Below are 23,338 nucleotides of genomic sequence, written 5' to 3' on the forward strand. Positions count from 1 at the left end.
GGAGTAACTAGCATGACTGAGAAGAAAACAAACTGGAAATTAACATAGTTGAATTTAAAATCGCATGTTATTATCCAAAGATAAATGCTATGCACATTTTGGTATGTTTACTTCCAGTTATTTCAACATATACAATACACGCACACACACAACTGAGCTATGATAATTATAAAACTCCGTATTCTGTCTTTTTTACCTACCTCCATATGAAAATAATATAGCCCCATATCATTAAATATTCCTGGGGAGTTTCTAATGACAAGCAATTTAGTGTGTTTGTTTTATTGTGAAAATGTTGGTGTGTACTCAGGTTGACAATAATCATAAGACTGAGGTCTGGGGGATTTATTCAGATTCATTCAATTTCAATTTAGTACATGCAAATAATGTGAAACTTGCCAAAAAAAAAAAAGGATAAGTCAGTTTTAAGCTAAATCAACAGAAACAAGCTATCTTCCATTTGTAGGAGCTAATGGAACCATGGTCTCTGCCAGTAAAACCTCATGGAACTATTGCTTTCCTCAAATATGTACTTTTAGGTGTAGAAATAGTTCTCAAATATTTTACTTTTTTAAACTTAAAGATGTCGGTAAATAATTAGACTATGTCTAAAGAAGAATAACCAGGATAATAAGGAGTCTAGAATCTATATCATGTGTAGAATAGTTGAAGCCCTCTGCTCAAAGAATAGAACAATAAAATGAAACATTTTCATTTTTCTACCACCTTGTTCAGCTGTGAGCGATAAAAAAATATACACTTTAACATACCTGCTTCTAAGACTTAACTCTGAGTTCATCAAAACTTTTATTTTTCTTCATATCCCTGAAACTATGGAACTCTGGGATATTGTAGGACACATATGTTTGCCGAATAAATAAGTGAATGGAATAATACACCAGTGAACTAGAACCAGTAAATGAATGTTACACAGAGACAATTTTTACCCCAGTACAAGAAAAAATATATGCCTTTTGAAACACTGATTCCAAGTTATTAGAAAGATTGTGCCAAATAACTGTTGAAGGATCCTACATTAAAATGAGAAGTTTCACTGGATTACTTTGTGAATTCAGAAATAAATTGATACAAAATGAAATTGACAATTTTTAATATAGCTAAGATTATCTCTATTCCATACAATGAACAATTTTGCATGTTTTCATATATAGAATAAAAATAGTTATTGAATATGTTATACATATTCAATGTCATATCTCAAATAATATTTTTCTACATATAATAGCTTTGTGACCTTGAAATACGCAAAGTCATAAGACTAAAAGAATGACATATTGGATTATATTAAGAATTTACATTTAGCAAATGAAGCCATTCCTAGAGACTGAAATAGCAACCCACTGAGTGGAAACATATAGTGACAAGACGTGTCCAAAAAAGGAATCATAGTCAGAAAACATAAAGAATTCCTACAGACCATTAAGGAAAAGGACTCAATACTCAGAAGAAAAGTGGGCAAGAAACCCGAAGACACTTCACAAAATAGGATATCCAAATGTTCAATATTTGAAAATATGATCAATTCCATTAGTCATCAGGGAAATGTAAATCAAAACTACAATGAAATCCCACTACACAGAAAACACTAAGAATTGTGAGCTCATAGCAATCAGGAGAGCTAACATGAGCAGACAGGTGGAGCACCCACAGACATGGACAAGGTGGCAGGAAAGCAATATGGTATAACCACTTTGGAAAACAGCAAAACCTATGAAGGTTGACTCACTGACTTATTGTCTACGACCTAGCAATTTCACTCCTAGGTATCTACCCAACAGCCATTCTTTGATATGATCACAAAAAACACATTACAAAAATGGTCACAGAAGCATTATTCATATAGCCCCAGCTGTACATTAAATGTTCACATAATGACAGAATGAAAAACAAACTCACTAGAGTTTGGAATGGAACTCCAAACTCACACTAGAGTTTTCCAGAATGGAAAACTCACACAATAATACATACCCATGAAAATAAATAATCTGAATTCACATGCAACAATATGGGTAAATGTTATGAACATAATGATTAATTTAAAAAGCAAGACAAAGAGAGCACATGTTTCATGATCCCATTCATATATAAATTATAATAACAGGAAAAATTAATCCATGCTGTCAGAAATTGGGATGGGGGTTTCTACCACCAGAACCCAAGGGGATGCTGGCAATACCTACTTCCTGGTCTGTCCTAGTTGTACAGGTAGGTTGTTTCTGAAAACACATGAGCTCTATAGTTATAATAGGTGCACTTTTTTGGTATTGTGTTTCTTATGCTTCATTACACATTTAAAAATAAAAGTTTAAATGTTTCCTAACTAGCTACATATTTTACTAAGTTCACAAACTTATTATAAAGGATATTGCGTTATTATGCTCATGTATAAAGGGAATTTTTAGGATTTAAACTGCTATTTGGAAGATCGGTTAGTGCACTGTCACACCTGAACTTTGTGATGAGAAGTCCTCATCTATCCACACTTTCAAAATTCACTTTATAGTTCCTAAGAGCCATCATTTGTGTTATATTTTTTATCCGATTTCCCAAGTGAAGTCACTTCTCAGTTCCTGCTACCGAGGTAAAAGTTCTTACCTCTCCATGCTACATCCACAGGAATCACATCGGAGGCTAAGTCAATTCTACTCCTGTCACTTGGCTCCCCTACGTCTTCCTTCCTCCCTTCCTTCCCTCTTTTCTTTTTTCTTCTTTCCTTTCTTCCTCTTCTTTTCTTTTTTCTTTCTTTTTTTCTTTTTGTAAACTGGGGCTAAGCATAGTACACATGAAGATTAAGTGAGATGCATTTAAAGCACCTCCAACAGTGTCTGGAAAGTATTATTTAGTGATATCCATTATTATTGATTTTTCATGATTAATATAATAGACATTAAGGTCAGTATTAGGAAATGCTTATAATATTCCAGGAAAAATACACATTAATGGTTGTGAGTTTCACCAAATCAATATATATATATTTCCCATTGTATTTATGCCAGAGGGAGTGAACTTTTGAGACATAAAAAAGAGAATGTCCTTATTTATTTCTATTTCTTAGCTGACCCATGGAAACTTAGGGTCTTCCACGCATTGCAACAATGACATTAATTATTTCAAGACAGAATCCAGCCTATAACAAAAAAACTCATTGCTCAACTTTATTACAAATATATTTTAAGCCACAGTGACAAAATATTCTTCAAATTCAGGGTTCAATAAATGAGAAAGAATTTCCCAGATTTCAAAGGCTTCCCTTTACCTATCACGAAAACCCCTTGAAAACAAGAATTATAGTACAAAACCACTGTACTATAAAACATAATGCAGAGCTTGCAGAAGATATTTTCAGAGAAGTTAACTGTGATGGTGAGAATAAATAAAAGTTCAAATAGCAGGAAAGAAGCAAGATTCAGAAGGGATGTGTCTAAGATAACACAGTATTAGAATCCGAGATGAAATCTGGTGCCTCCATACTTGGGAGTGACAGCTGGATAAGAAAAATCCTCAGGGTGAAAGCTAAGAGGCCTTGGGTCCCAGTCCCATCTGGTAGTTGGGAGCTGGGAGGACTACAACGCAGGGTGTCCCTTGCTAACACTGATCAGCCACAGTTGAGGGAAAATGGAAATAGGGCATGGTGAGGCAGATAGTACTTGACATAGCACTCCTGACATGCACGAATCCAGAAGTTTCTGTGCATCCCAGTGCAAGCATGCAAAAATGTGCAGAGGACTATTGTTCCCAAAGAGAGCTGGCATTAGGAGCAGGCAGATGTGGAATTTGGGCGATGGTCATCAGCAGTGGGTGTTCACTAAGGACCCAGAGCCCAAGCCTCAGCAGAGAAGCGTGGCTTGCTCAGGGCCCAGCTGTGTGGGCCTTTGCAGCACAGAACAGCAAGAACCCAGATGGTAGCAAGCAAACCAGAGGTCCTTTCTCACTCTATTCCCTAGAACCCCAGGGACACACAGACTTCCCTAAACATGCTGCACCTACTCATTTGGAGATGCCATTTTATAAATGAGAAAAGGCAAGCCATGGAGAAACGAAAACAGCACCGACAAAAAGTTTAATATTTAAATGATCAAATATTTACTCTAATGAGTATTTCTTACACTGAAAAAAATCTAATTGAGGATTCTCCCATCCACACCAATCTTTTTCTATCACAATCAGCAGGGATAGCCATTTAAGAGTGAGAAGAAATATATTATAGAAAATACTGAGTAATATATTCTTACATCTGAGAAGTAGTGTGTCTTAAAGCCCTTTATGCAAAACACACAAATTACAATGCACTTGGCTGAATTTACTACACTACAATGGACTTGGGGGGAGGAAGATCCGGATCATACATCACTCCAGACCAGCAGACTCTACTAATGTCCATAACCCTACCTTGGCAATAGTGCATGGCCACTGTTGCTGATTAGAACGATCTCACCAGATATGGTCTAGCTGACCAACAAATCAAAGGAATCAAGGACACTTTTAAGTGCCAGAGCATGACTCGGACACATCACACCTCCTCAGTGGTTCTCTAGCCCGAAGCTATGGCTGGGCTTCTGCAAGACGAGGAGTCTCGGACGTGATGTTAAAGTCATGTGCATCTTCCCAAGCAGATTTGTTGAAGTAACCTAAGTAAAAGTCATCAACAAATGGGACACTAAGGTCTTAACTTTTATATTCACTATAGAAGATGATATGGTTTTAAAACACTCCAATTTAATTTGCTTGGTCAATTTTACCAATGTACATAAAAGAGACACACACAGTAGAATAGCCTCCACTGTCCCCTCCACTGTGAATATTCCACATTTGATGAGAAGGGCTCAGAGACAGATCAGACCACCACTGAACTGGGACAGATTTGCTCAGGTTAGACTGTTACGCTATCGTCATGGGCTGCACAATGGCATTTCAGTCAATGACAGACTGCATACATACACAATGGCTGCTCCATAAGCTTAACATAAAGCTGAGAAACTGCCATCGCCTGGTGAGGCAGCCATCAGAACATAGTGTAACACATCACTCACGTGGTCCGTGATAATTCTAGTGTAAATGAACCTACTGTACTGCCAGTTATGTACGAACACAACACATAAAATTATAGTAAGAGGCTCTACCACCTAGGTTCCTGTATGAACACCCTGAATTTTGCACAACAAAGAAGTCATCTAACAACACATTTCTCAGAACATATCCCTATTGTTAAGTGGGGCATGACAGTATACTAAGGCCAGGACATGAATAAGAGTTGATCTTGAATCAGTGAAAGAGTAGAAATGTACCCAAACAGCAGAGCCAACATTTATATCCAAGCTATCACGAATAGAGTCTGGGATAGCTCTTTTTTAAACATAAGCATAAGGCAAGTCATGAAGCAAGAAAATAAAAATACAAAATTCATTATTATTTTTTTAATTCAACAAATATGTTCAAATTCCTACTGTATCCAAGAGAATGCGTTACGGATGTCAGGGGATGTAAACATGAATCAAATAGGCTTCTCCTTAAAGTAAGAGTTTAAATGAGAAAATTCATTTCACTCAGATTAGGAAGAGCCTTGAATGATCGCCAAGGTTACAGCCATGACGGGGAAGACTAATTTGTCAGCAGTGTCTAGGAGGAACTAGTGTCACTTTTATAGCCACAAAGAAATCAAAGAAAACACTCCTATTATACATTCATCCCTGAGAGATTCAAAACCTACAGTCTATAAACCTCAGCTAACTGGCAAATGCAGCACAATCTCTCCTTCAGAGTATACATTAAACTGAATGGAATCATACTGAGATCAGTGATGTTTTTGGCCTTTGTCAAGATTTCTCTCCATGTACCTGGGTTCTGCCCTTTAAAATAAAGAGCAGCAATGAAATTTAAATCATCTAGTGTTCCAGAAAATAGGACAAATGCAGCACACATTTTGCTCAACAGATAATAAGGTAGGTACCTCTGGATCCTTTATGCCATTGCCAGGATAAATGGTTCCAAGTGTTTAGTAAATTATGTGCGGTATTAAAAATGGTATGAGCTCATTATTCATTATTTGTAGTGGAGGACAAGTTCCTGTGTGTCTCCAACTTGACTATTTCCAGCAGAGAAAAGGTTTTGATTTATTTGGACTAAAATACTCTGAAGTAAATGGACGAAGGAAGAACTTCTCACTGATTTTACCCATTAAGCATTCTTGGGCAAACCTCAGACGTTGCTCCATGGTATGGATCTTATATTCATTCAGTGGCCTAGCTTTGCAGTTAGTAGCAAAATGCATTGGCTTAACTCAGAGCAGCCTTGTTATTTTAACATGGCTGTTTCTATTTATAAAGTTACACAATCCAGTTGGTTCCTTTTTCTTCCCTGTCTGAGACACAGTTTACAAAAAGAAACCACAACCATTACATAATTGCACTGCCAGGAAATCCAAGTGTTGTTTTCTGGTAGAGAGGAAAAGCCCCACACCTTGACTTGTGCCTTGCTCATCCTAAATCACATCAGCTCTTTAGGGCACTTTCTCCTGGCTGGAGAATGTGCTCTCAAGTTTTACTATGTTGCTCAGAGGCCCCTTTTGCTAGTCTGACTGTTCGTGCTGTGGTTTTACAGATGTCCTATAAATGAGAGCCGCTGCACAACAGGAAGCGCCTACTGCCAAGTCCCCTGGGCAGCAGCAGCACATCCGGAAGAGGATCCAGGGGGTAGGACATCTGAATGAAAGTTTACACAACCGCACTTAAAAAGAAGAAAGTAAAAGACTAGGCAGACGCTGGGACTCACTCTAACTCTCTTTTCAACACAATGGCAGCTATACCAGCTCAGTACATCCCTAAGGGTCGACACTGTGGCAGGGTAGTCCTGTTGGTATGGGAACTTCCCCTGGGGGTGTGAAACAGGACACAAATGCAGCAGGATGGACACAGGAATAAGATGTCAAAGATTTTCTTACAACCTTCAAAATATTGAATTTAATTAAAATTTAATTATGATTTTAAAATTTAATTATGATCTGACCAAGTCTACAGAAGAGAAAGTGATATACCAGTGCTTATGAAACCCACGCTTTGTGTGGCATTTTTCTCAGATTTCTCGCAGAACGAACTATAGGTAAAGTCAGCACCTGGGCCACTGTCTAGAAGGACTTCTTTCCTGCTCAAACCCCCTTATTATAATCACTTAGTTGGCTTTTCTCTTCTCACTGTTTGAATTCTCTCAGCTTGATTCACATAGACCATACATAAGGGCTAAACAAAATGTGCCTGAGGGAATTAATTTTCTGCCTGGGATAACTAGACAAAATGTGATGCAATTCCTCCTCTGAATTTAAAATGTGTTGTTATCTTGAAGTCAACTTTCCTCATCCAGTAAAAACAGAGGAAGAAAATGGGTGACCTTAAAAAACATATTTCTGAAACCTAAGATCCTCACACATACAGCCGTCTCTGCTAATTTTGGTGTAGACAGATGCTCTCTTCCTCCTTCTACTCCCCAAACATTCTGTCAATGGTCTATTGTTAAAGTGTGGACTTTGTCCCAGACCACGTCCTGTCTGTCTCATGGAGAAGCCACCAAAGTGAAATGGAAGGCCTGTTTGTGTGTGTGTACTCTCTGAAGGTAAAGGAAAAGGAAAACTAAATGCAGTATCTCAAGATATCACTACATGCAACTCAAGGTCCACAGAACTTATGTTGGAAATTACCTGATGAAGTCAGGGAGCTGAGCTGTGTTTGATTTACTGACAACTCTACTAAGCTTTTCACACAAAAGGAAAGAGCAAGACATCCATTATTGCCAATACTAGTTAAAATGGTATGAATACAGAAGGAGAAAATGTATATATTGGAATCTCATAAAAATAATTCTTCTTTGAATAACTAAAAGCTTCACAGAAAAGTCCTTATGACTTTGATTAAATCTAGTTTTAAATCCTAGCTCTACAGATTCTCTCTCTCAGAGACCTAGCCTTTCCTCCTGATGATGGTCAACAGGTCTGGACCCCAGGCAGGCTAAAGATAACATTTTGACCTAAGTTACATTTCAGCTCCGGAGACCTAAGGTGGAATGACCCCTGGCTACTTTCCCATGAGACCAGATATAGGGACACCAGAAAAGACCTCAGAGCTGTCCAAGACCTGAAGAAATGACTCATGTTCCTTACCTCACCTCCAACCAGTCAACTCCCAGCATGACCCCCAACCCCTAAACCAGACTGTCCTGTGATTTCTCCCTATATGGTCTGTAGGAATCTGGGCTTTTGGCTATTAGCTTCCCATTCTCCCAGATGGTGTCATTCATCAATAAATATCGCCAATATTTCTCCACTGTAATTCTTCATGTCCAGTGTTTAGCTCTGTTAGTATGGGGCAGATGAACTCTCTCTGTTCTGTAACAGAAACTACTTCTGACTTGAATGGTTGCTGTTAAAAAAAGAACATATTCTATTAAATATGAGGACAGAATTGACAGTACCTGACAATAAGCCCTTAAATAAGGTAAGACTTTAAAGATAAAAACATATAAAATGAATTTTAAACTACTACAAAATTGGAATTAATAATTAGACAATTATAAAAATGGAATAAAGCTGAAGAGAGAAACAAGGAATATGATTCAGAATTAGGGTGACCAACCCTACTGGTTTGCTCTGGACCAAGACATTCCAACAACATAACCCTTCGATGCTAAAATGAGGGCAGTCCTGGGAAAATCAGTACAGCTGGTCAGCCTGTGTGGATTTAATTAAAATTATTTTAATGGTTTCATATGATAGTGGTATGGGGAGAAAATAATAACTAAAATCTGGGATGAAAGTATTATTGAGAAAATTGTTGTTTCAATAATATAGTGTCTCTATAAATACCCCTAGGAAATATTCCTCACACACCCAGAACCAGACAAAGATGTGAATCTCCTGAGAAAATATTAGCTCATGCTTTGGACACTGATGAAAACATCACTAGCCTAACCTTTAAGTATCAGCTATTCAAAACTGCAGAACCAAATGTATGGGGGACTTCTAACACCTATACAAAACCTCATGGCAAAAATTTCTTACACCAGCCTTTCCTCTAGCATTACCCTTTGTTCTTTTCCTCTTGTAATGCCATTTTATTTGCATATATTTTGAAATCTTATATGTTGTTTTATGTTTTTTAATTCTGCTAAATCCCTTTTCAAATAAGGCAGGATCTAAATCAGTGGTTCTATCTAAATTGAAGGTGGTCCCCTCACCAAGGGACAGGCAATGTGACTGTCACTACTGGAGGAAGCAAACCTGTTCTGAATGAAACAAACACACCTCAAATGTACAATAAAAGTTAGGGTTGTTAAAGATCTGAATTATAATTAATTCTGATATCTCTAGATAATATTAAGTAGGATTTAGCATTGCCAAAAAAGAATGAACATAAATTTCTAAAAAAGAGGACCAGCTGTCACAAGTAAATTGGCCACAAAGCCTATCATGTTAAAATAAACTATTTTACATGCATGAAATGTACACACCTCGCCTTATACATGGTATGTGATAAATAGTTGATGATGGTCTAACTGACTGGAAGACTGATTAATAACAATAAGTCACCTGGGACCCATGAGGTAGACCTAGAAGGGACAATCAGAAGAGTTTACATGTGTGGAAGAGCAGCCTTGTTTTAGAATACAATAGGCCTCTCCTGAATGAGAGGAAAAGAGAGGAGGAACCCATTGTTGGAGATGATAAAACTTGTGTTCAGTGGGAGAAGGCAACACAGGAGTCTGGATATCAGAAGGCCAGCCAGAGGAAGGAAGCAAAACTATAAAAAGCAGATGGTTCTAAGAGAAAGGAAATGTGAAACAGGATCCAAACAATATATGGGTCAAAATAATAACATAAAATGTTCTGGTAAAAAAAAATCACTGTGTAGAAATTCGATAAATTGTACAAAAAAGAAGGTACAGCAAGATTGTACTAAAAATATAGGCATCAGGGGCAATAAAGAGAAATACATAACCAGGATACTCTTGTAGAATTCCCAAAGTGAGCAATTTAAATTGACCCACGTTAAAGCTATACAGTAAAGACTGTCAAAGTAGGAACAAGAGCACACATAGTCCCAGACGCACAACTCAATCTAAAGACCAATTAAGTCAATTAGAAATTTACCTTGCACTCGAAATGAGGTTGTTCTATGTGCTGGCCTTCATATTTGCTTACCATGGTCTGGAAGAACTGTAGTATGAGTTCCTTCTGTCAGTACTGGTGGTGGGTTTGTCCATGGCCTATTCATGCATTCCCAGAAGGTCACTTTGGAACCAATTTGCATTGTGTTGACAGAAGCTACATAGTAGCTCCCAGCCAAGAGAGCAATTAACTCCGTCACACAACAATGCAGCCACCATTTGACAACATCTAGAAGAAGCAAGGCAAATGCTTCCTCCCACTGTGACTCCTGACTTGACTGTGATTCTTTAAATTTCACTTCCAGAATTCAGATCTTACACTGCCCTGGCCTTTCTGATTGCCAGCTTGATGGACAGTTTTCAGGTCCAGCAAGAGAAGAATGCTAAAAACTGAGTAGTCAAGCAAGTAGAAACAAGGGTACAGGACCAAGAGAGAGTTGCTTCAGGACCTGAGTTTGGGTAAACAAGTTGGAACAGGAGAAACTGAAGATGGTTAGCCAAATCGTAAGGAGGGGAGCAGCTGAAGGAGTCATGAGACCACAGTGAAGTTCATATGACACCTTGGAGTAGATGGACTTGGTCTATTTTTTTAAAAGCTGGGTTAGCTGTAAGATATTTTCTTTCTGTACATTTGTCAACTTGAGTATAAATATGGTCCCCCAATTATTCAATGGTTTGCTTTTAAAGACATATCCCTATAATTCAGGACAACTTCTAGATGATCTGGAAGACACTTATGGGCACCTTAGAATAGTTTTAATATGGCCAATATTTGGTTAATCTTCAACATCTGACTAATTAGGCAGTCTCTGGTCAACCAAATGCTCACTAATAGTTCACCAAACCATTTCCCCTAACTTGCGGGTACACAGCTAGACTATACTTCTTAGTCCCTCTTGTAATTATGTATCACCATAGGACTAAGTTCTGACCAATATAAGAGTGGGAATGACATATTAAATTTCTAAGCCTCTTATAAAATCCTCCATTTTCTCTCTTTCACTGACTGATGGCTGGCCAGAGTTGGGATGATAGAATCACAAGTTGGAAGGGAAAACAAACTCCTTCTACAAAGACTAGAGGTAAGCATTTCAGTCTTTGAAGACCACACAGTCTCTATTGCAACTACTCAGTGCTTTGCCCTAACACAAATGTGTCCACAGATGACGCACAACCCAACATCAAGGCTGTGTGCCAATAAAACTTTACTTGATAAAATTGGGCACCAGCCCAGGTCTGACCTATGGGCCACACTTTGTCAACCCCTGACAAATGGAATAGCTGAAAGATAAAAAAACTCCTCCTCTGTTGAGCCACTGAAACCTTGAGTTTGTTGTAGAAGTTAGTATTACCTTAACCGACTCAATGCCATTTTGACCGTTTATAAAATGAACTCTAACACATTTCATGACAGAAAATGATGAACCTGCCCACCACAGGTTTTAGGTTTTACAAAAAAGTCCCATCCCACATCAAAATACATAAAAAAGAGGTGGCCTGTGGTTTCCCTTCGGCTTGGACTTTTTCTTTTATGGACACTGTGTCATGTTATTTTATTGGGAATCAGGTAAAATTCTGCCACTGCCCTCCCATCTGGTAATTTTCTCTCCAGGCAGAATTGCAACATTTTTTAACAAATCATTTCATTTTTCTGGGAAAAATGGGGAAATCCTGCCATGTATCCAATTAATGAACTCTCCCACAGATACTGAATTTCTCTATGGGCCCTAGTGACTAGGAATCCAAAAGAAAATATTTCTTAAAGCAAAAATGGAGCACTGGTGGGCAGTGAGGGGGGAGGGGATGAGTTCAAAGAAATTAGTCAAAGATTAATTCAGTACTCCTGGCAGGAATCTGTGGTTTTCTTTGTTCTCCCATTATGTGACTCAGTATCCACAAAAAGAGACGAGAATAACATTGATCTTGACTGTGGTTTACGAACTGCTGTGAGAGAGAGCCAGAGAAGGAGATGAAGATTAGGAATACTGGAGTCAAACAGAGCTGGGCTGGAATTCCTGCTCCACCCTAGCACCAGTCTGAGCTCAGTCTCTACATATATTTAACTGGAATAAAAATAAATTGGGTATAGTATCCAGCTTGTGGTAGATACTCAAGAAGTGTTAGTAATTATCATTCGTTTCAATGGCTACTTGCTGCCAAGTTCACAAATTATCATTTCCAGGTAAAATGTAAGCTTTTGAAGAAAAACATATTTATTCTTCAAGACTTAGAATTTTGTGCATTGTTGATATTTACTAAATGAATATGAATATCTATAGATTCCTTTACTAAACTTGTCCCTTTTCCACTGCTTAAGCTTGGGATTTTAGTCAAAATGTTGCTTCATCACACCCTTCTTCTTTTCTGTATTTTTAATTTCTCTCTCTTTGCTGGATCTTTCTGTGATTCATTTCACCACCATCTTTCTGAAATACAGACTTAATCATGTCACACTGACATTCTCTTTTTATCCTCTATATAGTCCAATCTCCTTCTGGACATTTAACACTCCTCTTCCCACTGCCTCAGCTCAGCTTCATCTGTCTCATTTGTTTATGTCCTACATCCTAGAATTGGCAAAAAATCTGTAGTTTTCTAAACACAGCACAGTATTAAATACTTTCATGTCTATCTAAGAAGTTCTTTTTCCCCCATTTATTTGGCTAAAGCAAATTCATTCTTCAAAACATGGTTGAAATGTTAATTCCCTCATATATAGAACACTAAACACTGCCTCCTTTGTTCTACTTCCAATTCTTAAGTTTTTTATATTAAACCAATAGATACTTTTATAATATTATAGTAGGTAACAAATATTGACCACTAATTACAGTACATACTAGTCACTCTGTTAGCACATAGTTTATAGTTTATATGCAAGATATCTTCAAACAATTTTATGGGATAGTTTATATTACTATCCTCATTCTACAGATGAACCTACTGAGACTTAACATTAATTGACTTGCCAAGGTCACTTGGCCAGTAAAGACTGGAGCATTCCACGAAGAGAACTGTGGTCAACAGATGTCAAATGCTGCAAACAGGATGAAAGCAAAGGTTAAAATGTTAACCAAGAAGAGACCTGTTTGCAAAACTCATTAGTAACCTGCAGGAAAACACAATAAAAGTCAGAGGTCAAGAAAAGTAAGGCAAATGCAAACGCTGGAATAGTGGCAATAAATACAAATTACTCATTCAAGAAATGTATCTGAAAAGTTGGAAAGATAGAGGTATCAAATGAAGCAGGGTGAAGAAAATTATTATTAATTATTATTAGATGATAGAGACCTGAGCACTTTGGAAAGCTGACTTTAACACAGTGTTTCTCGACGGGATTTTGTTTTTGCCCTCCACGTGGATGCATTTCACTTTCTGGAGACATCTTTGGTTTTTGTTTTGGTCACAACTGAAGGATGCTGCTAAATATCTTGTAACAATAGTAAGGCTGCCCCCACAGTACAGAATTATCAGGTCCCAATGTCACTAGTTCCAAGGTTAAAAAGTCATGCTACCAAGGATCCACTGGAGAGGAAGTGATTGAAAAAAAGAAGAGAAATATGATAACTGATAGGACAAAAGTGGGAAGAGAAAAGGAGTAGATAATAAAAATGTTACCCTTAGAAAAGTTTTATAAAGAACAATTACCCTCATTTTATTTTTTGTAAACACAGAGATTGACATTTAGAAAGCTTAAATGATTTATCTTTTTAGGATCTGGAAGAAGTTTAATTCAAATCTTTGAGCCCCTAACTTGGTGCTTTTGGGTTTTGTTTTTAACTATGCCATCTAACATTTTAAGTTCAAGACTGACTGAGGATAATTGTTGGAGATGTGATAGCATAAATTTCAGCCATGGAGCAATGACTTTGCTCCATGACTTAAAAATTTACAACATGCCTATTGCTTCATGTTTCCATAAACAATATATTTAGTACCCTTTTTTTAAGGAAAGAAAGATGTCATATATATTGTGGAGGAAGAAGTGAAGAAGAATGCATTTGGAAAACTGGTATCAAATATAAACACAATATTGACACTTGAAGAACAATAAAAAAAATCGTATGAGGTCTTCAGTAATGTTTAATCACATATAATTTACACCAGAATTTCTTTAGGTTCATAGTTTAAGGTATGCAATAGAATTTTTTGAATCTTCCTCTGAGGATATGTTCATTGATTTTAGAGAGAGAGGAAGTGACAAAGAGAGCATGACAGAGAGAGAGAGAGAAACACTGATAGGAGAAAGAAACATCAGTTGGTTTCCCCCTGTACACACCCTGACAGGTATCAACCCACAACTAGGTATGTTCCCTGACTGGGAATTGAACCCACAGCCTTTGGGTGTATAGCACGATTCTCCAACCAACCAAGCCACCTGATAACATGCAATTCTTTAAACATTATGTAAAGCAAAATCTAAAATAGTAGACACTAGCATTAGAATGCCACATGTCTACAAATTTTTACTCAAGGGAAATACTCATATATGTATGACACTGAATAGCGTAGCCTCCTGCCAACAGAGACGATGTAAATTTCAGGAATCATTACAACAGTCTTCACATTGTTTCTACTACAAAGGCAAAAACAATGAAAATGACTACTGTTTAAGCATGAAACCTGGTTATAGCATAAGCTATAACTAGGAAAAGAAATAATCATGTTTCTTTAAATGCAAATACAGTAACTGCATGTGCAAGCACAGCAGAAACAGGCAAAGAAGGTGAATCATCTAGGGACCCGAGGGCTGACCTGTGCAGCAGGGGGCCTGGCCAGCTCTGGAAGTGCTACCATGTGAGCAAGCCAACAGGACTGTCAACAGTCTCCAGCAATCAGGCATCTTCTCCAAGAAGGAAACAGCTGGAGGCCAGAGCCAGTCATCTACTCTATTGACATCTGCTTCTATATTTCCATCCTGGGGTTCCTTTTATTTATTTCTGTTATTCAAAGAATTTGATAGAGACCATGTGTCAACTTAATTGTCTTCTCCTGATAATTCCAGGCACTTGGGTACACCAATGATTTATTTGTAATTCACTAGCTATGCTAATTCAATACTCGAAACAAAACGTACTAATATATATAGAAATCAAGTCAACCAATAGCCCTTCTTCTCTTCCCCTGGCACTAGCAGAAGTCTTCATTGTTGCTTTGTTGCTGGTTAAGAGCAACATCTGGAGCCACACAGCATTCGTGTGAATCCATATTCTGTCATGCTTTAGCATCGGGATATTGCAAGTCATTTACCACTGCCAGTTTCTTCATCTGCAAAATGGGAATAATGACAGTGCCTATATCACCAGGCTATGTGAGGACTAAAATGGGATACTCTGTAAAGTGCCTATATCCATACCTAATATACAGCAAGCTTCTATAAACATTAGTTAATATTAGTACCTTTCTGCTATGATTTTTCCTAAATATCACTGACAGCGTAATTCTGTTTCATCCTTACGTAAGAGCCTTCCTATAATGAAGAGTGCCCTCATCTATAATGTGAACCAACAATGCTCATTTCCATTAGCTGCTCAAATTATAATGATTTATTGGGTATTCTTCTACTCAACCTTCTCCTCAAAAGAGTGCCTTTTCCTTTCTGTATGAGTCATATCTGCCCATTAAATCCCAACTACTTGATGAAGGTTATTTTTGAGTGCTCCATCCAAATAGAATTTCTCTCAGACATAAAATCCTACAAAAGAATTGCCCTCATTAACAATATTATTTATACAATATATCTACTTGTATATGTCACCATTTATGTTTTTAAAAATATTCAACTAGTGCCTTTTAGTCTCTTCTGTTTTCAAAGCATTAGTGTTAGCACTATGTAAACAAAATAATAAGAAACAATCTCTACTTTGATTGTTCCTACAATTAATAGAGTAAGAAAATTAAACAACCATCCATCCCACCATGTATATAAATGCCACAACTTTTTAAAGAATTTTCTCTAGATGTCCCCAACTGGATGTAAGTCTCCCTCCTTTTTAACCTCCACAACAATTGGTTTATTCTTTTCTTTGACTTTTGAACTGAGTCTTAAAAAATGAGTGAAATTTTGAAGACAGGGTATAATTTTTTTTTAAATACATCAATTATTTCTTGAAGAGAGTGTAATGTAACATACCAAAAAGGCTCTACAGGGACAAACCGAAGTTTAAGTTCTGGATTTTGGTATTAATAAACTGTCTGGTTTTATGACTATTTCCCATTCTATTTAAGCCTTATATTTCTCTGTAAATGTGGAAATAATACCTTCTTTTAAATGTGAGAATAAAACAAAAAATTTCCTATAAGGTACACGGTAAATGCTAAAAAATTAGTTGTTTTTTATAATAATATAAAAAGATTATATTTGCATAGGTAATCCAAGAGGGAAGGAGTGAGCGAACCCAACACCAGAAAGAAGTCAGAAATGAGAATGGAGGAAAAAAAGAGGTGGCCGACCAGGTGAAAGGATGGTAGGGACTGAAAAGTGAAGACCAGAAAAGAAGTCCTCAGTGGTAACATGGCCATGGACTTTCATGAACAGGAACATCTAAGGCTTAATTGTATGTTTTTGCAGAGAGCCTTGACAAAATAACCCCTTCTTTCTTAACCTTAATCTCCAGATTAAGTAAAGATACCAAAGCAAAGTGACTCTTTTCCTCTTTTGGGTAAATACCCAGGAAGAATGGGAAAATGAAACCATATTAGGAGGGACAGAAAATTTAAGGCCAAGTAAGAAATCAGAACAAGAGATAACTAGAGAAAACATAAATTGTTGTGATATCGTGGTGGAGTTTCCACAGGTATGTGACGTGGAACCTGGAACAAAAGGTACTTGTTTGTTACAGATCCAGAGACTTGGGACAGCCAGGATGGGCCCATCTGGAGCAGAGTGGCTAGGTGGAGCTATTGCAGAAGAGGAGGGGGTAACAAACTGGGGGACTAGAATGCCTCAGTGAAAAAACTGTGAAGCGTGAAAAGTGACCAAAGTTCTTTTCATTAAGAAGGCCGGTGAATGTGTTGGATGGATTGGGTGGAGAGCTTCCAAAGAAGAGGCATTACTGCAATAGTTGACAGAAGACTTAGCAAGGGCCAACACACAAGGATGTGTGTAAGGGGACAAATCCCAGCTACAAAATCTCCAACTCCTAGAAATTATGGGATGTGAGATAGTGATGTGTATCACCAGATATTGAACTGGGAATTCCAAACTAGATGGCTGGAACAGTGGCATTTACAGTAATGAAATACAAGGGGTGGAGAAGCGAGTGCTGGGTTGAAGACACATGTTTGTCTCACACATACAAAGGTTTGTTCTCTGTCACTAGACTGCGAGGCTGTTGAGAGCAAGGACTAGCAGAGAATTCCACATAAATGTATTTTAATGACCGTCATCTATTGTGGGTACTACCCATGGTCTCTTTTTCCTTAGAAATGGAACCCATAATTTTTAGCTGGGCACATAGCTTCCTAGGATAAAAACTACATTTTCCAGTTTCTATTGCCCAGCTAGATAAAGTCTAAGAACTATAAACAGGCCAGTGGGGTATGGAGGAATCCTTAATAAAATAGAATATGCCTTTTTAATTGAATGCAACTCAATTCTCCACCAGGGACGGAGAGACAGATGCCACAAACTGAGGGTGGTAGACCAGGCAAAGGGGGCCTCCCTGGCAGGTTCATGTGGCCACCCCACTGGCCACAGGCTGCTCACTTCCATTTAACCTTTACATGGGGAAAACTTAAACTCCTACCTTGTTTGTGTGATTGTTAGGTTGAGTTTCCTACTATTTACAGCCAAATCTAATTACCTCTAATACAACCACCTTGATCATTTTATCTCTTCAGTTCTATTTTGTAAATGTTTATTAATATCTTTCAATATACTTTTTTTAACATTTCAAAATATTCTGAAGTGCTGACCAGGCATTCTTTGCATTTGTCTAAAAAAGTCTTTAATCTGATCAGTGTGGCATCATAAAAATCCCTATAAATACAACATTGCTTACCACAGAGTCTTCTTGGAATATCAGATGTGTGATTGATATGTTTGCTAACCGGAGATCAACCAAAATTCTATTGAAAACAGTACTTATCGTGGTCAAGTCTTAGGCCAAGTCCATTTACGAACATTTGACTAAAGCTGCAGAGATAACAGCATGGTCAGCAGAGAATGAGGGTCCATCTATTCTTTCCATCTAATCCAGACAAATCCTTGTGGGTACATAGGACAGAGTTATATGGTATGCACATTAAATTATTTGCATAAAGTTAAATATTTTAATTTTTAATTTAATCTTTTTAATAGTTTTTCAATTACAGTTGTCCCAATTTCACCCCCTTTGCCTTCCCCTGCTCCACCCCTTCCAAATCCCTCAGTCAGTCCCCCCCTCTTTGTCCATGTTCGTGGGTCCTTTGTACAGGTTCCTTGACTAGACCCTTCCCCTTCCTTTCCCCATATTCCCTCCCCCACCCTCTCTGGTCACTGTCAGTTTGTTCCTTATTTCCATTACCATTTAGTAAGTTAAACATTTTTAGTCTTTTGTTGATAATTTACACTTCCCTACTTTTTACCCTGAATTATATACATTGTACTGAGAACTGTAAACCTGCAATTAATTATTTTAACTGATTTTTCTTACATTGGCAATGCTTTTTTAAACCATCAAAAAATAATTTTAGAGCTAGAAGTACTTTGAAAATAATTCATTTTGAACCTTATGTTTTATAGATTAAGTTATCCAACAAGACTATAGAACTTAGAACTAAGTCTTTCTCAGAACAATTGTTAGTTCATTCATTAATTAATTTACTCAGGTATTAATCTAGTCAATGTTAAGGTTTATGAATAAAGCATTGGGGAGAAGGCACTGGAGCATAGAATAAGGCCCTGCTATTTATATTTTCAATTTAGTGTGGTGAGAAATTATCCAGATGGTTAAAGTACAGTATAGGTCAACGTGCTTGTAAGTATTACTACAGACAAAGAATCACAGGAGAATAAAGGAGAAAAAAGGGTAGCTGGCAGATGTTGTGAAGAAAGTTGCACTTGGGGATGGACCTTGGAGGATTTGAACAGGTGACAATAGAATGAACATTTCAGACAAAAGGGGTGGTTTTCTTTTAAGTAGGTAGAGTTGATTTCTACAGGAGATGCTTCTCTTGAGTTATTTTTAAACTACATTTCATCGGGACAGTAAAATCTAAACCATTCCCTAAGAAGCCAGACGTGAGCAGGGTTACTTTGGAAAGCTTGACGTCATAGTCAAAGCTGCGTGAAAAGGGATGTTTATCAAGGTACAAAAGAATCCCCCTGAAGTTCCTCAGCCGAAGGGCCAGGTTTCCCCACAGCATCTGGAGAAAATGATTGTAGCATTGTTTAAAAACCAAGAGTATGGAACTACTGCGCACAAAATTTACACATTAAATGATTGAAAAAGATGTTGGTAATATGTAAAACAGTAGGGTTTCAATTTACAAGTGAAAATCCAGACAAATGTACAGTATCAAGGAAAATAATATTTCATTTTCCTTCGTAGTGCAGTGAACTAAGCAGTCTAGGATACACATATTCAAACAGAATGTGTTTAAGATGCAAATGATATTTAGAGAAAAGTGATGGTATCTCTAGAAACTTTTACAAAGAACTCTCCTTTCACGGTGTAATATGTAGGAAAATAATTTCCCTTTTTCTCATAGTTGTGATTGGCTTTGGTTGGCAGTAACAGAGCAGCACCTAGGACTAACTAGGTATTTCATCCGTGAGGAGCACTAGGTAAGAACAACATATGCATATTTAGAGAATTTCGTTCATGACTATTACAACAACAATAAACTGTAAGTACAGGTTTACATGAGCTACATAGTCAGCCTTTCAGGTACATAACCTGAACTCGCTTCACATTCCACCTAAAAGGAAATTTGCATTTTAGTTACATAAGTCAGCAGGCAACCTTCAGACACTAACCTTGCTGTCTTCTGTCTCCTTAGCTTTCCCTTGGAGGGGATTCTTCTCTCCAAATGCACAGGCTGATTTTAACGTGAGCTGACAAGAAAGCATTGAGCTCTCTGTTTCAGTGAGTTCCAAAGGTCTTGAAGAATAGTGCTGTGACCCAGTAGTGCCAAGATTTGGTATCGGAAGAGCAGTATGAACAGGCTTTGACCCAACAGCTGGCTGTCTCAGTTTTGAGGCAACCCCAAGTACAGGCATGGCTTCTATAAAAGTATCTTCTTGCTGCCAAAGAAAATGCTTCTAACCTCAGTCTGGTAGTCTCCACTTTAGTATTTCCAGAACAAATATTTTAAACAAAACTAGCAGTCATCATGATTTAAAAAAAAAAACTAATAATATAACTTTCAGGAAGAGGCAACAAAACTTCCCTTCATCTTTAGTTAAGTATCTTTGTTTTTTGCTGGCTCAAATCTCATATTCTCTCTCTCTCTCCAGTGAATCAGTATCTATGTAATATTAAATACTCCTTTGGGGAGTAAACATCTCTTAAAGGTAACTGCTACAAGGCTCTCTCTTTAGGATTAAAGAGCTCCCAGTGGTGCTTTTCCCTCCCACCACAGCAGTCTGAGCCTGAGCACTGAGGATGAAAAAGGAGGAAAAACAAAAGGAAAAGTCCTTCAGTCCAAGTGTCAAAGCAGCCGAGAGACTACAATAGTGGAAGGACAGGCATTCTTCCTGATTTCAAAATAGCCAGCCTGCATTCTCTTTTTAAAGAAAATCGTATTTCCCCCAGCTGAAAAGAAAAAAAAAAGATGGACACGATTAATGGCCAAAACAAACAGCTGTTGGAAGAACTTTTAGCCCGGAAACAATCTCAGTGATGAAGCTGTTTGTCTGATTTCCAGCTATTTTTCACTCCTGACAGCCATGAACCATGGTGTTCATTCTGTTTTACCCCATGAAATCAGGTTCAACGCATGCAATGGTGCAAACTAGCTGAAGCTGCTAAATCATGCAGCAGACCATGCCTTTCTAGGTTATAAAAATATAGTAAATACTAACCGTGGGGCGTACGGATAGGGTAATCATCATATCTAAATTTACTAATGACAATAAAATATTTACAGCTAATACATACATGCAATACACTGCATAGCACATTTTGCTGCCACATTTAACCAATGGAGGGCTCAAGCACAGGCACATTTATTTTCTCCACTTTATAGAGAGGATAAGTCTCATTCATTTGGGTAATTTGACTAGAAACATCCAGTTAGAAAGTGGAAGAGCCTGTAAAATCTAAAAAGTAATTTTAAAAACCATCTCCTAAATAATTTATTGTACAACATTACTACTTAAGCTTATTATATACTACTTAAAATCCTATGCTTTCAAAAAAGTGTTCAAATGTGTACTCAATGAATATGAACACTGCAGCTTCTGTCCATAAAAGAACTTTATTCTAATCAGAGAATATTCCATTTCTGATAAAAATATGTCAGGATCTACAATGAAAGCATGGGGTAGGTTTCTGAGAGAGCATCTGACACGTGTGTGCTGCCATCTGCAACACAGGGACACAGACTAACGGGTGCGCAGAGGAAGTGCCCCACGGTTTGGTAAACATAATGCTACGCGACAGTGTTGAGATTTCATTAGCAATTTTCTAACAAATAACGAGGAATTTATTTGATTCCATACTCTTCATATTTTTGTTTAAAGGAGTGGAAACATAGAAATGAAGATCTCAAGGAGGGTTAGCAACAGGGGAGTGGGAGGAGGAGAAGGGGGGAGAAGGTACAGAAAATAAGTAGCACAGACAGTAGATAGAAAATAGATGGGGGGCAAGAATAGTATGGGAAATATAGAATCTAAAGAACTTGAGACACATGCTCATAAACTAAAGGGGGGGTAATGGTGGGGATGGGGGGGAAGGGTGGAGGGGAATGAAGGGGGGGAATAGAACAACTGTAACAGCATAATCAATAAAAAAATAAATTAAAAAAAAGAATTCTGTATGACAGACAATTTTACTCCTCTTTATTTTATTTAGAAAATTTATGTGCATCAAATATTTTAATAATTACTAATATTGTAAGTGAAGTTTTTAGAAAAATGAGTGGACATGTAAGTGGCATGTGTTTAATACATGTCAGTGATTATGACAATTATAAATTATTATTGTAGAAAATATCTGACTACAGTAAAGAAATGACTGTTCGTCTACTATTTTCAGCTCTAAAATAATGTGCTATTAAGTAGAAAGGAATGATTTACAGGTAAAAGATCCAATGACTAAAGTCGAATTTATACGTTCTTTTGACACAAGTACAGGAGAAATTCAAATATAACTTAAAAACCTCGACAACATAAAAAAAAAAAGTAACCCTAGTGGGCTTTACCCAATGCAGTAATAAGAAATAAGTACAACACTGGTATTATATGATCACTCTGAGAAGGAAAGTTACTTATAATATACAAACCACTTAACACTCTAATCCTTCCAGAGACTATAAAATATTGCAAACCTGGAGATATTCAAGTTCCTAAAATAGAGTTCAAGCTGTAGGAAAAGACTCATGCCTCCTGTAGCCCTCATGTTGCAAACAGAACGGCACACCTAAAATAAGAGGGCCTGTGGGCAAGACTGCTTCTGGGAGAGCAATTCAGAGCACGTGCAACCTTGTGAGCAGATCACTAGCAAAAACAATATTGGTAACTCAGGAGTAAATTGGACCATGGTAGCAAGTGGTACAGCTCAGAATTTTTGAAAAATTGAAGTGCTGACAATACTTTAATTAGAACTGGTGGGGAAAATCCAACTGGAAGGCCAACTGTGAGCCAGTAGGCTTGCCAACAGATCGCACAGGGGACAGCACACTCTGCAAATATTTAAGAGCCAAACAAGACAAAGGGCCTGCCCCTTCAGTGAGGGAGCCCTAAATACGGGCACTATTTTTAATTTTTTCTTAAAACTGAGCCAAAGGGGTATGTGTTGACTATATCATATCAAAGCCAAAGGCTTCTTTTCGCACTCAAGGTAATAATTCTACTCTGACTATTCTGCCTCCCTTGGCCTGGAAAAATCACACATTAAAGCTACACAATTTCTACATTATATCAGCATAATTCTATTTACCAATTACAAATTAGCTAATTGGTATTTTAGAAACATATGCTGGAGCAGAACACACTGTGATTCCTGATATAATCAAATTGAAA

At 37.4% G+C, this 23,338-nt stretch overlaps 1 protein-coding gene across 3 annotated transcripts in view; it reads right to left on the reverse strand.

The window, feature by feature from the left end:
* NAV3 (neuron navigator 3) overlaps positions 1-20,740 on the reverse strand; it is a 346,564-nt gene extending 325,824 nt beyond the window's left edge. For all 3 annotated transcript variants that reach the window (XM_053658773.1, XM_053658772.1, XM_053658771.1), the window contains exon 1: positions 20,132-20,740. In XM_053658773.1, the coding sequence (XP_053514748.1) occupies positions 20,132-20,374 (243 nt within the window). In that variant the 5' untranslated portion in view covers positions 20,375-20,740. The remainder of the gene's footprint in view (positions 1-20,131) is intronic.
* Between the last annotated feature and the right edge of the window lie 2,598 nt (positions 20,741-23,338).

This window comes from Artibeus jamaicensis, unplaced genomic scaffold (genome assembly GCF_021234435.1).
Source record: "Artibeus jamaicensis isolate MK-2021 breed Jamaican fruit bat unplaced genomic scaffold, CSHL_Jam_final scaffold_584, whole genome shotgun sequence".
Taxonomy (NCBI): Eukaryota; Metazoa; Chordata; class Mammalia; order Chiroptera; family Phyllostomidae; genus Artibeus; species Artibeus jamaicensis.